General features: G+C 32.2%; 1 protein-coding gene across 1 annotated transcript; it reads left to right on the forward strand.

The window, feature by feature from the left end:
• The first annotated feature begins 4,515 nt into the window (after positions 1–4,515).
• Positions 4,516–10,728, forward strand: LOC130809414 (probable inorganic phosphate transporter 1-4). Its single transcript, XM_057675198.1, has 3 exons — positions 4,516–4,835; positions 8,305–9,092; positions 9,603–10,728. Exons 2-3 carry the CDS (start codon positions 8,316–8,318, stop codon positions 10,437–10,439), a joined length of 1,614 nt encoding a protein of 537 aa, XP_057531181.1. The 5' UTR covers positions 4,516–4,835; positions 8,305–8,315; the 3' UTR covers positions 10,440–10,728.
• Positions 10,729–11,806: the final 1,078 nt, after the last annotated feature.

Consider the following 11,806-nt stretch of genomic DNA (forward strand, 5'->3'; position numbering starts at 1 on the left):
AAGTGTCATCACCTTAAAATTGTTATTGCCATGTGTCAAGGTGCTAGGATCAATCTATCACATCTTTCATCATTCAACCCACTCTTGAAGACCAGGAGAATGATGGAATTTCAGTGTTGGTCACAGTCAGGCACTCTGTACTGAAACGTGCAATGTTTTATTGAGGGTCTAATCCCTTTTTTGCCTACACTTCATCATCTCAATGGACTACTTAGGCCTCCTAACGAATGGCGCATACTGGCTCATAAACCTAGTAGCTAAATCATCAAAAGCTGATGACGGAGCATTCTAGTAAGCATTGGAAAAAGGTCTAAGCCATCCCTGTCATGTTTAGAGCAAAGTTTTCATACTAGGATGCATCACTGTACACCCCAAGAGTCATGTGATCTTGGTAAGAGTTAAGGCGCTCTATAGGGTCTGAGTTTCCATCATATGTGACATGACCAGGTAGTTTTACCCTATCGAAAAACACGTTCATTATCTCTTGAAATCAAGGTAAAGTATTGGGCATTCTTATTTTTTGGGCTAGAAAAGAAGCCAAAATTGCCTGCTCCAACTCCCCCCTATTTATTCTCCTCCAGCTAATGCCTCTTGCTCCCCAGGTTTGTTATTCTCCTTTTGTCTTTCTTTTCTTCTTGCCTTATTCAATTCTCAGAAGGTTCAATTACATTCAAAGTAATGTTGAGACGACCTTACTGATCCTTAGCAATCCTTCTTTCTTCTTTTCTTTCATAACTTCAAGACTCTGAAGTCTATTAAATGTATGGCATCATAGATATTTGTCCAAGTTTTTTTTTTGTCTAGTTCCATCATCCTAGAACCCAAACTATCTTTGACAATCGATCCCTTGGGCCTTAGTATCTGGTGAACTTCCTTCCTCAACCTTGATGATGCAGCTGATTCATCAGGTGTTATCTTCCTTTTGATGCTCCGAGCCTCCTGCTCAGGGATTGATTATGAAGCTTGGGTATGACTCCTACTCCTCAGCCTAGAGTGAACAACTTCCTGCTAGAACCCCAACCTTTGCCTTGTTGAGAGTACTCTTGTCCCTAGCCCGTATATGACACTTGTAGCTTTGTGTACAGTTTCTTAATGCACATCAATATGACGAGGAGGATAAGAAATAGGGTTGCTAGGTATAACCCTCTTGGGTGAAGGAGTAACCATGGGATTACCCCTTGCAACAATAATGGCTTAAGTTAAGCTATGGGAAAGAGTTTCCATTTCATTAAAAGTTACTCCTCCACTGGTTGGAATGACAAACTCAGTTCTTGGTGGAAGAGGTGCTCTCACCAGTGAGGGTGTAACCTTATCATCATTAGTGTCTCTGTCAATCGTAACTACAATTGAATTATGGATGGAAATGCGGTTCCACTTATATTCGGCATGAGAGTTTGGGTCACTTATGAAACGTGGCCTATGAATTTGTTGAGGGTTTGAGATTCCCCCAACTTTTTCCTAGTTATGTTCCAGATTTGAATCGTGGGTTTTGCTTGGGGTTAATCATTTTCTCAGAAACATGGTTGGTGAGAAGAGGATTTTTGGTTTTTTGTGCGTAAAGTAAAACGCAACTTGAAAGAACTTTAGACCCTCCTTTTAGAGCCGAATTGTTCACGTACGAAATTGAACAATTAACACACTTAGTAATGATACTAAAAACGTCTTTTAAGTCCACAAAAGGTTATGAACTGCTGGTAAGGTTTTGAGTTGCTATCTAGCACGCCATGAATTCTCCCCATGGTGAAAAAATAAGTGCCGGAGAGGGGTGCTCTGTGAAATCTCCTCCGATGATAAAGTCATTTTGTGAATAAGAAAGATTGTCTAGCCTTTCTCTTAGAGTGCACAGTGGCCTTTATCTCTCAAAATAAAAATATTAGGGCTTATTTCATGGATGTGAGATCCTTTGTAGAATACTTCAGTGATTGCTTAAGAATGCTTGAATATTTATGATTGCTTAAATGCTATGAGTTAGCGTACCTTTGGTAGCTTTTATCACGTGACTACAATTGACACATCACTATAGTTATTGTATCCTTCTAAGGGTGTTCATACCTCCATCTTCTATTGTGTTTTTCCAGGAGATGGCCCTATCACTCCTATGGTTCCAGTCACTTGAGGAAATCTTAATCGATTTCTTCCTCTGCTAAGTGGAGCAGTTGGGGTTCCTCTTTCCTGAGAGGGTCTCATGAGTAAGTGTCATCACCATAGAATTGTTATTGCCATGTGTTTGGCTGTTAAGATCATGAACTAGTTCCTGGCACGCACAGTGCATATTAGTAAATACAACAACGTAAATACAATTCTTTTAATAAATAAATAAATTAATTAATTAAAACTCTTCAGATTTCAAAAAGAAAGATCTTAGAAACATTAGGTATTAAGGTTCAAGGTTACTTCAAGGATTCTTCACTAGGTAATGAAAATAAATTGTTGATCCTCTAGCAAATAAAAGTTGTAAACCAGCTAAAACGTCTATTGTTCATAATCATGGGCTCTATATGCTTAAGGGTGCACAACTAATAGATAAAGGGAAATACTAGAAAATGGTAGGAAAACATATGTACCTTTCTCATATTAAACCAAACATCACCAATACTGTTGGAGTAGTAGTAGATTCTTGCATCTTCCCCAGGTATAACATATGAGACACTTATAAGAATTTTAAGAAATCTATGGTAAACTAGTTGTACGATATTCTCTTTGCGAGAAATAATCATGCAGATCATCTTTCTTACACAGATATAGATCAGACATGGGATTAAGATAGCATGAAATCCAGTTCTAGGTATTTAACCTTGGTATGAGGAAACCTCATTCTTAAAAGAGCAAGAAATACAAGGTAGTTGCCCTATCAAATGTAGATGCATAATTTAGGAGAACTACTATGGAATTAAGTTATATTCTTGCAAACTTTTCTAAAAAAAGGCTTGCAAACTTTACGATGATAATAATGGTGTTATGAGCATTTCAAATAACCTAGTCGAACATGGTTGAATAAATATGCGAATTTCGAACTACTCTTTAATAAATAAATATTGAGGGCAATATCATTGGTATCTCTTTTGTAAGATCAAAAGATCAACTAACAAGTATCCTTATATAGGAAGTTGGAGTCGAAACGTTTGAACAAGCATTGTGCAAAATGAATGTTAGAGATGCTACAACTCAATTAACTAATGGTGAATGTAGGAAATAATAAAACACAATAAAGCATATATGTAAATTACAATATTTTTCAGTTATATTAGCCTAAAATCATACATATTAATAAAGCTGAAACAAAATGACAAATATCGCGATATGAGTGACTCTGAAATTTGGATTAATTTGATTGGAGTAGGTTGCTTACTAAGCACTTTAAATTCCTCATATAATCTTACATTCAATAAGGAAATTCTATAATTGACTTACAATAATTTTGTAATTGATACATGCAGAAATTGATAGATAAGTAAGGAAATTTTATGCTTGATTTGCAATAATTTACCTTTTGATGCATTAAAATCCAGCAATAATTTTGTAATGTAATATTAATTTGCCTTTATTGAATAACACACATTGTTATTTGTTAATTAATATTAAAAAATCATTTGAATAACATAATAATAATTCAAAATTTCATCATAAATTAAAATTAGATTCCTTATATTAATTTATACTAAAAAAGTTGTGCATGCACAGATTTATATACTTGTAGAGTATAATAATTAACATGATTATTAATTTACCTTAATTTGGCTTTATACCATGTATATAGTATATACACCTTGTAAGTTGTAAGACTAATATGAAAACAAATACGGAACAATATTCATACCCAAACACTAATATTCATTTTTAGGCTAATTGTGATAACTTAATAAATTTAATCACCATGACACTCTTTGGTTATTGAAACTTTTTTGTCCATTGTTATTTCAAGATGCAAATAATACACAAAAATCCGCTTCATGTAAATTTTATGAAGTAATTATTTAGTAGTAAAAATAACTTCCTATAATAATTAAATTTCAATGTAAATCAAATAAGACTGTCTATTTTATCCACATATATTCATAAAATCTTATGTTCTCATTATTTTATAATTTCTTTGTTTTTTATAAAATGCATTTTTACACTGTCTAATTTGTTTGTCAAGTTATGCGTATCTTAAATTCTACATATCTAAATATTATAACAATTTCATATAAATACTATAATAATTTTCATATTATAAAAATAAATGGCAAGCCTGATAAAACAACTTCGTATATGATTATGTTTTTGTATACTAGTCCTATATATAAAAATAACAATACAAAAGTTAGTTTGAAAGCACTTAAAATAGTTAAAAAAAAAATTCAACAAACTTTTTTTAAACATTTAATAAAATAGAGAAAATAAAAGTAGTTTAGTAGTTTGTTAGGATTGTGATTCTTAAAAGTGGAACATTAAGCGAAGGAAGGAACACCATTTAGAATATACCTTTATTTAGTAAAAGATACCTTCTCCTATCTATCCAAACTCCAAACTCTTTTCTCCCACATTCTAACAGCACTAAGTATTCTTAAGTCAACAAATTGGTATGAATTGTGAAAAACAAAACAAAACCCAATTGGGACCCACCTAAAATTAGTATTCTTCCCATCCTTGAACTTTATATAGCGTACCTTCTATCCTCCTCTCTTCCGCACTCTCCTTTGTTCTCTCCTTCATTTTTCTTTTTCCACATCTAATCATCAACACAGAAGAAAAAACAAAAATTAAAGGGAAAATAAAATTTTCAAAGGTCTTGTTCTTTCTCCAAAGTTTGCACAGCTGGTTAAATCTTTAAATTTGAGTGTTTCTCAATTAAGGTACAATCTCATCATACATTGATTTATACAATTTTTGTTTTTGGCTTTTTAATTTTTATATTTTTTTATTTGAATTAGACATAATATTCACTTTTACAATCAACAACTGATTTTTTTTTTTTTTTTTAATTTGAGTCTCAAATTTATGATTGCATTGATTATGGTGAATATTTTAGGGTTTGATCACATGCGGCGTTGAAAATTCTATCATTTTATAATCATAAAATATTTTTTTTATTGTAAAGGAAGATGTGTGAGGTTTTATAGTTTACCTAATTGTTCACTCAATAATATTTAACATTGATGTTATTGTTACTGGTTAAAGATGATTTTTTAAATTAAATAATTCATAAAGAATAAATTTTGATGGTTTGTTCCAAAAGAAATTATAATTGATGGTTTAAATGTTGAAGTATTTATTCGATAATTGATGAAAATACCCAGTCAAGATTTATTATCTTTTTGTTGTTTTCTGGGTCACTTGTTCTCTTCTTAGTTAAGTGATTCAGCGCAATTCTCGATTAAAAAAAAAAATCAAAATGACAAAAAAAATTATGATTCGCTTTTTGCATGGAGGTTTCCTCGGACTACTATTCCATTAATTTTGGAAGTCAGTTAGTGGGTTCTGATTTCATAACTTTACTATTTTCCCTTTTCTATAGCGTGATACCTTTTGTGGTTTTGTCTTTTACCTTTCCATATTATCAAATTCTAATTATTTTAATTTATGTGGTTCCAAATAGTTGTTATACTAATTGTTTTTTCTTATATAAAATAAAATGAGCATGTAAAATGATATTAATTAATGAATTGTTATTAAAGTTTAGAAATTACACTCAAAAAATCTAAAATTTATTTGGTATATAATTAAACTCGACTTTGATCTGACTTTAAAATAGATCTATAAATGTAAAAATCAATGTTAATTGTAGACATTATACTCGATTCTCGATCGACTTGAAACACCTGACTGGATGTCAACTCAATGAACCAAATGAACATTTCTAAATCTTACTATCTATTCAAGTGTAGCAACTATTTTTAAACTAGAGCGTATTATTGTTTATTGTTTAGCAGTCCCTTTGTTCAAAAGGGGTGATAATGAATATAAGTGAATAAAAATTGTAAACAAATATGAATAACATAAAAAACTAATTTTAATACGTTGATAAAATATGCGTTATAATTAAAAATAGAATTGACACGAATTTAATAAAACAAAACAACAAAAATGATGTTAATTGTTTAACAGTGGAGTGAATTGCACTATTTTAATGATGATATCTGAAATATTATTATTTTTCTTTTTGGTTTGTATATTGGAGACATAACAAGTTCATATAGGCTGGGATTTTAATTTTTTATATAACTCAACATAAAGAGTTCGTTTTTTAAGTCATAGTATTTTGTGTTTGTCTTCAATCATCAATTTTCTTCCTACTGCTTCCATCTTCATCGCGAATAATTTGGATCAATGACTATCTTGTGTTCGTTTAAACTTGAATTACTCATGCCTCCTTCAAAACTTTCCTATATAAAGAAGTGTGATGCATAAAAGCGATATATTATTTCAAAATCTGTATTTAATTTTTTACCGTCCATTTGGACAACCTCTAAAAATAGTAACAGTTGCTAATGAATTATTTTAGGAAGAATATGAGATGATTAAAGTAGAATAAATATAATTTTTGTATTTATTAAAAGATTTTCTTACTAATATTACACTAATTTTTTCATTAACACTTCCACCATTTAATATCAACAACTAAATATGTTGTTAAAATTAATATCAATTATAAATTATATTAGTCTCTAGTCACCTGTATTGTATGCTAATTATATGAGCGAAATAATAATAAATTTCTAACATTAGACAATTTTTTATCAAACTAGATCAAATTAGAACTACTTCAATGTATACCAAAAAAAATAGGATCTATACTCTTTTTCTTACACAAAAAAGAAATTAAAAAACTTTTAAAAAAAGATCCATTCCTTTGCGCCCATTCAAATAAAATTAGAAATTTCTTTTGAAAAAGAAAATAAAATTAAAATTTAACTACAAATGGTTTTATGTAACCCCTAATTAATGATGCACCTGCTACCTATTGAAAAGCTATGTATGTGGTAATGCAAGTTGCTGGTGAAATATTAGTAGCACATCAATTCTAACCATATCATAAAACGGAAACCTGATACTTTTTGGTAAGCAAAATCATCCACACAAATTTTTTTCTCATAACAATAAAGATGTTTATAATAAGCGAGCTTGACTTTGTATGTACATATGCATGCAGATGTAAGTGATATTTTAATTGCATCACTAATACAATTAATATATTATATAAAAGTCTATTTGGCTTGATTGTTGTGATATATACTTGTATATTTTCATTGAACATTATATCTGACTATAATTATGATATAGATTTTTTTTAATATATGTATTATGAACAAATTGTGCTTGATAATAATAAAAATAAATACTAGTTAGTTTGTCAAATATTTATCTTTTTATTTTTTAACATTTTGGTTAGAAGTTGTTATTGTATGTTATTAAAAATAACAAATATAAATAATATATAATGTGAAAGATTGTTCAAACAAATATAAAATACTCCCTATGTCCCTCACTCTCTTTTTGTATTTAAGGGCTCGATTAGATTGATTGTAAATATTTAAGGGGTAAAAAATCAAACTTTTCAAACAATGACAATTAAGTACGCAAACTAAAACAATTGAAATAATTGTAAAAGAAGTAGAATGAGAGTAAACTAAAAATGTTGAATCAAAAACGATGATCTAATTATTTTGTTTCCTACTTTGACTTGATTTACCCCTTAAATATTAATATTCAATCCAAACTTCTCGTAAGTGAAATTTACTAGAAAGAAAAATTAAGATAAAGAATGAACAAAAAAAAAGTTAAAAGGATAAAAATTAATATAGTTAAGATGAATAAAGTAAAAGTTTTGGGATGAAATTAGAAGAAGAGTGAGATGATTTAAAAAATAATAATAATAAAAAAAAAAATCAATAATTGATGCAAAAAAGAACAGAAGTAGAAAGATTAAAAAAAAATAATTTGTTTGAGTCAACTATGATGAGATTAAGGTAAGATGATATTTTATTTTATGGACTAAAAATACGATTCACATGTGACATAATTGGTCCTACTTTGACGACTAAGTTTAATATTTAAAGAAAAATACAACAAACATGTTGCATCATTGGACTTGAAATTTTGTTAAATAACTTGGACTTGGTCCTATTTTTCTATTTTTTTGCTTTCTTGGTTCACATTCAATAATCAAAAATCTTGTGTCATCCTTTCTTTCACTCATTTTCATACATATCACGTCACTGATAAGCTGTATTAAGTCATATTTTTGTATTTTCTCAACAAAACTGTAAGAATTTTCAAACCCATATTATAAACTAAAGTCCCCTGTTTTTTTCTCTGTTTCAGGTACAAGAAAAATGGCACAAGAACAACTGAAAGTGCTGAATGCACTAGATGTTGCCAAAACACAATGGTATCATTTTACTGCAATTGTTATTGCTGGAATGGGTTTCTTCACCGATGCCTATGATCTTTTCAGCATTTCCTTAGTCACTAAACTTCTGGGTCGCATATATTACACTCAATCTGGTGCACTTAAACCTGGGACTTTACCCCCTAATGTCTCTGCTGCTGTTAATGGTGTTGCCTTCTGTGGGACCCTTTCAGGACAGCTTTTCTTTGGGTGGCTAGGTGACAAAATGGGAAGAAAAAGGGTTTATGGTATGACTCTTATGATGATGGTTATATGCTCATTAGCTTCAGGTCTTTCATTTGGACATGAAGCTAAGGGTGTCATGGCTTCACTTTGTTTCTTTCGTTTTTGGCTTGGATTTGGTATTGGAGGAGATTACCCGCTTTCAGCTACAATTATGTCGGAGTATTCTAATAAGAAGACCCGTGGAGCTTTCATTGCTGCGGTTTTTGCTATGCAAGGATTTGGAAACTTGACTGGTGGTATTATTGCTCTTATTGTTTCGGCTGCTTTTAAGGCGGCGTTCCCGGCTCCTTCGTATGCCACTGATGCTGCTGCTTCATTGGTTCCTCAAGCTGACTATGTGTGGAGGATTATTCTGATGTTTGGTGCTATTCCTGCTCTAATGACTTACTACTGGCGTATGAAGATGCCTGAAACTGCACGTTACACTGCACTTGTGGCTAATAATGCTAAACAGGCTGCCTCTGACATGTCTAAGGTAATAACTAATCATTATGAAATTTCATATAAACTCTTCTTTTGGAATGAAAAGTATGCTGATGGTTGAGACTTGAGACCCTAATCTTTCACGCACTTTCATGCCCCGTCTTTTTTGATATTTTTATGGATCCTAGGAAATATAAAGAAATGAGCCCTCTCAATATTGGGCTGATTTCGGTTTTTAATTGGTGTTTGATAAAAGTAAAGTTATAATTTTATAAGGGTTGTTTTACGTCTTACATGACAACAATGGTAAACTAAGATATTGGACCTTTTCCAAGCCCTGGACCCTCGACAAATATTTACCTTGTCTAAGGTCAAGAATGACCTCGCTCTCATACAAACTTTAACCTCTTGAGGTTAAAATTCAAATGCAGTACAAGTTTTCAATCACTTAATATGATGGTTGAAACCACTCAATATGTTAGTTGTATATATACTTTATTGGAACAATCATTAGAAGTTTTTATTTGCTACCTTGAGTGTAATACTATTTTACTGCGTTTAGGTGTTGCAAGTAGATATTGAAGAGGACCAAGTAAAAGCAGCAGCGCTGGTAGAAAAGAAGAAAACTCAATTTGGTTTATTCTCGAGGAAATTCTTAAAAAGACATGGTCTTCACTTGTTAGGAACTGCTACTTGTTGGTTCTTACTAGACATTGCATTCTACAGCAACAACCTCTTCCAAAAAGACATTTTCAGTGCAGTAGGCTGGCTTCCTAAAGCCAAATCTATGAGCGCCCTTCAGGAGGTTTACATGGTGGCGCGAGCCCAAACTCTAGTGTCCCTTTGTGGAACTGTGCCGGGCTACTGGTTCACTGTCGTCTTCATCGATATAATAGGCCGTTTTTACATCCAATTAATGGGTTTCTTCTTCATGACCGCCTTCATGTTTGGACTGGCCATCCCATATCACCACTGGACTACCCCAGGGAACCATATTGGGTTTGTTGTCATGTATGGTTTCACTTTTTTCTTTGCTAACTTTGGGCCTAATGCAACAACCTTTGTGGTGCCTGCCGAGATCTTCCCAGCTCGTTTAAGGTCGACTTGCCATGGTATATCAGCTGCTGCAGGGAAAGCCGGGGCCATTGTTGGGGCTTTCGGGTTCTTATACTTGGCACAGTCTAGAGATGCAAGTAAGACAGATGCAGGGTATCCTCCTGGTATTGGAGTTAGGGACTCACTGATGATTTTGGGAGGAATTTGTGGACTTGGTTTCTTCTGTACCTTTCTTGTTCCCGAAGCAAATGGAAAATCCTTGGAAGAAATGTCTGGTGAGAATGAAGATGAAGCTGAAGAGTATCAGGGTCCTACTACTGATAACAGAACAGTTCCAGTTTAAGACCAGATTTATTTTGTATTTTTTAGTAGAATTGATCATATGGAGTAGTTTTTTTACCTCTTTGAGGTTGAACTGATATATGCTCCCTAGGTGAAGTGCTACATTCTGAAGTGTGCATGTTTGCAATAAAAAATAAGCACTTTCAAGATTTTGGAATTTGGTTGTAATTTGGTGTCAATTGGGGAGATTTAGATCTCTTTGGGGGTATGATCTTAACAATATAATATAAGCTTTGTTGTGCCTTCTATTCTCCAAAAGATTACTTTTATATACTTGGAATATTGATCTATTAATCGTTGTTTTGTACTAGATGGTCTTAATTTATATTTTTCAAATATATTGATGTAATTGATAAAAGTCCAGAATTTGATTTTTATCACCTCCTATTTTACGTGTTAGTTTCATTTAGTTTTAAATTATTTATTATTCTTATTTTATATTTTATTTTTAATTTATATGTTAAAACATAGTCAACGGGGTTAGCCCTAAGCAAGACCAAGCTGAGCCTGTGCCCAGAGCCCACCCGCAAAAACTTGAGAACCCATTTAATCCAATATAAAATGACAAGTTTGGATTAAGTTTATTGTGAGTGATGTTTTAATCTGTGCAAATTGGGATTAGGTGATATTTTAATCTGTGCAAATTGGAATTAAGGGAAGACTGTATCCTAGGTCTTTGCCCCTATGTAACACCCGAATTTCTTCCCGTCTTTTACGATTTTGGATTCGTTATGGGGTCGAAAATTCAAGGCCGTAAAGGACGGTCGGAAATTCGGGTGTTACACCCTAGTTTAGCACTTGAACGAGAAGCTCCTCAAATTTAGATTTGAGGTTGAAAGAGCTGTTGGGTTTGGGAAAGCGATCATGGCGCTTGAGGGATTGCCAATCACGCACCAGTACAGTGACTGGTACAAGGGGGTTGTGCAAGGGGCCTTAGATGCGGAGGGCGTGAATCCGTCTGTTGAAAAGATGACATTGCCTGACAGGGCAGTTGAAAACGATGAACAAGAAGTGCATGTCCAGGAGTTGCCAGTAAATGAACCAACTGCGACAAGGTTGTTAAGTTATGAACTCAATGAAAGATGGGAAACTGATAAAGAAATCAAGAGGAAGGCAATGGGTGTAAGTTTTTTGTCATTTCTGTTATTGTACATATCTTGCATATTTAAGGTTCAAATAGGCATTAAATATTTATTAAAAGGCATTAGATACCATATAATTAGGCATTAAGAACATGTAAGTTCATAGAAAAACTATGTGATAATAAGTTGGCAATAAAGATTTAAATGTTGGTATCAAGAATGTTAAAAATTGGGGTTTAACATATATAAATTTGCATTAAATAAGTTGTAAATCGGCAATAAATAT

The sequence above is a fragment of the Amaranthus tricolor genome, chromosome 1, assembly GCF_026212465.1.
Source record: "Amaranthus tricolor cultivar Red isolate AtriRed21 chromosome 1, ASM2621246v1, whole genome shotgun sequence".
NCBI classification, from domain to species: domain Eukaryota; kingdom Viridiplantae; phylum Streptophyta; class Magnoliopsida; order Caryophyllales; family Amaranthaceae; genus Amaranthus; species Amaranthus tricolor.

Coding starts and splice junctions, on each gene's coding strand:
- LOC130809414 (XM_057675198.1), top strand. CDS start 8,316: ATGGCACAAGAACAACTGAAAGTGCTGAATGCACTAGATGTTGCCAAA. Junction 9,093..9,602: donor CTGCCTCTGACATGTCTAAG/GTAATAACTAAT, acceptor TACTGCGTTTAG/GTGTTGCAAGTAGATATTGA.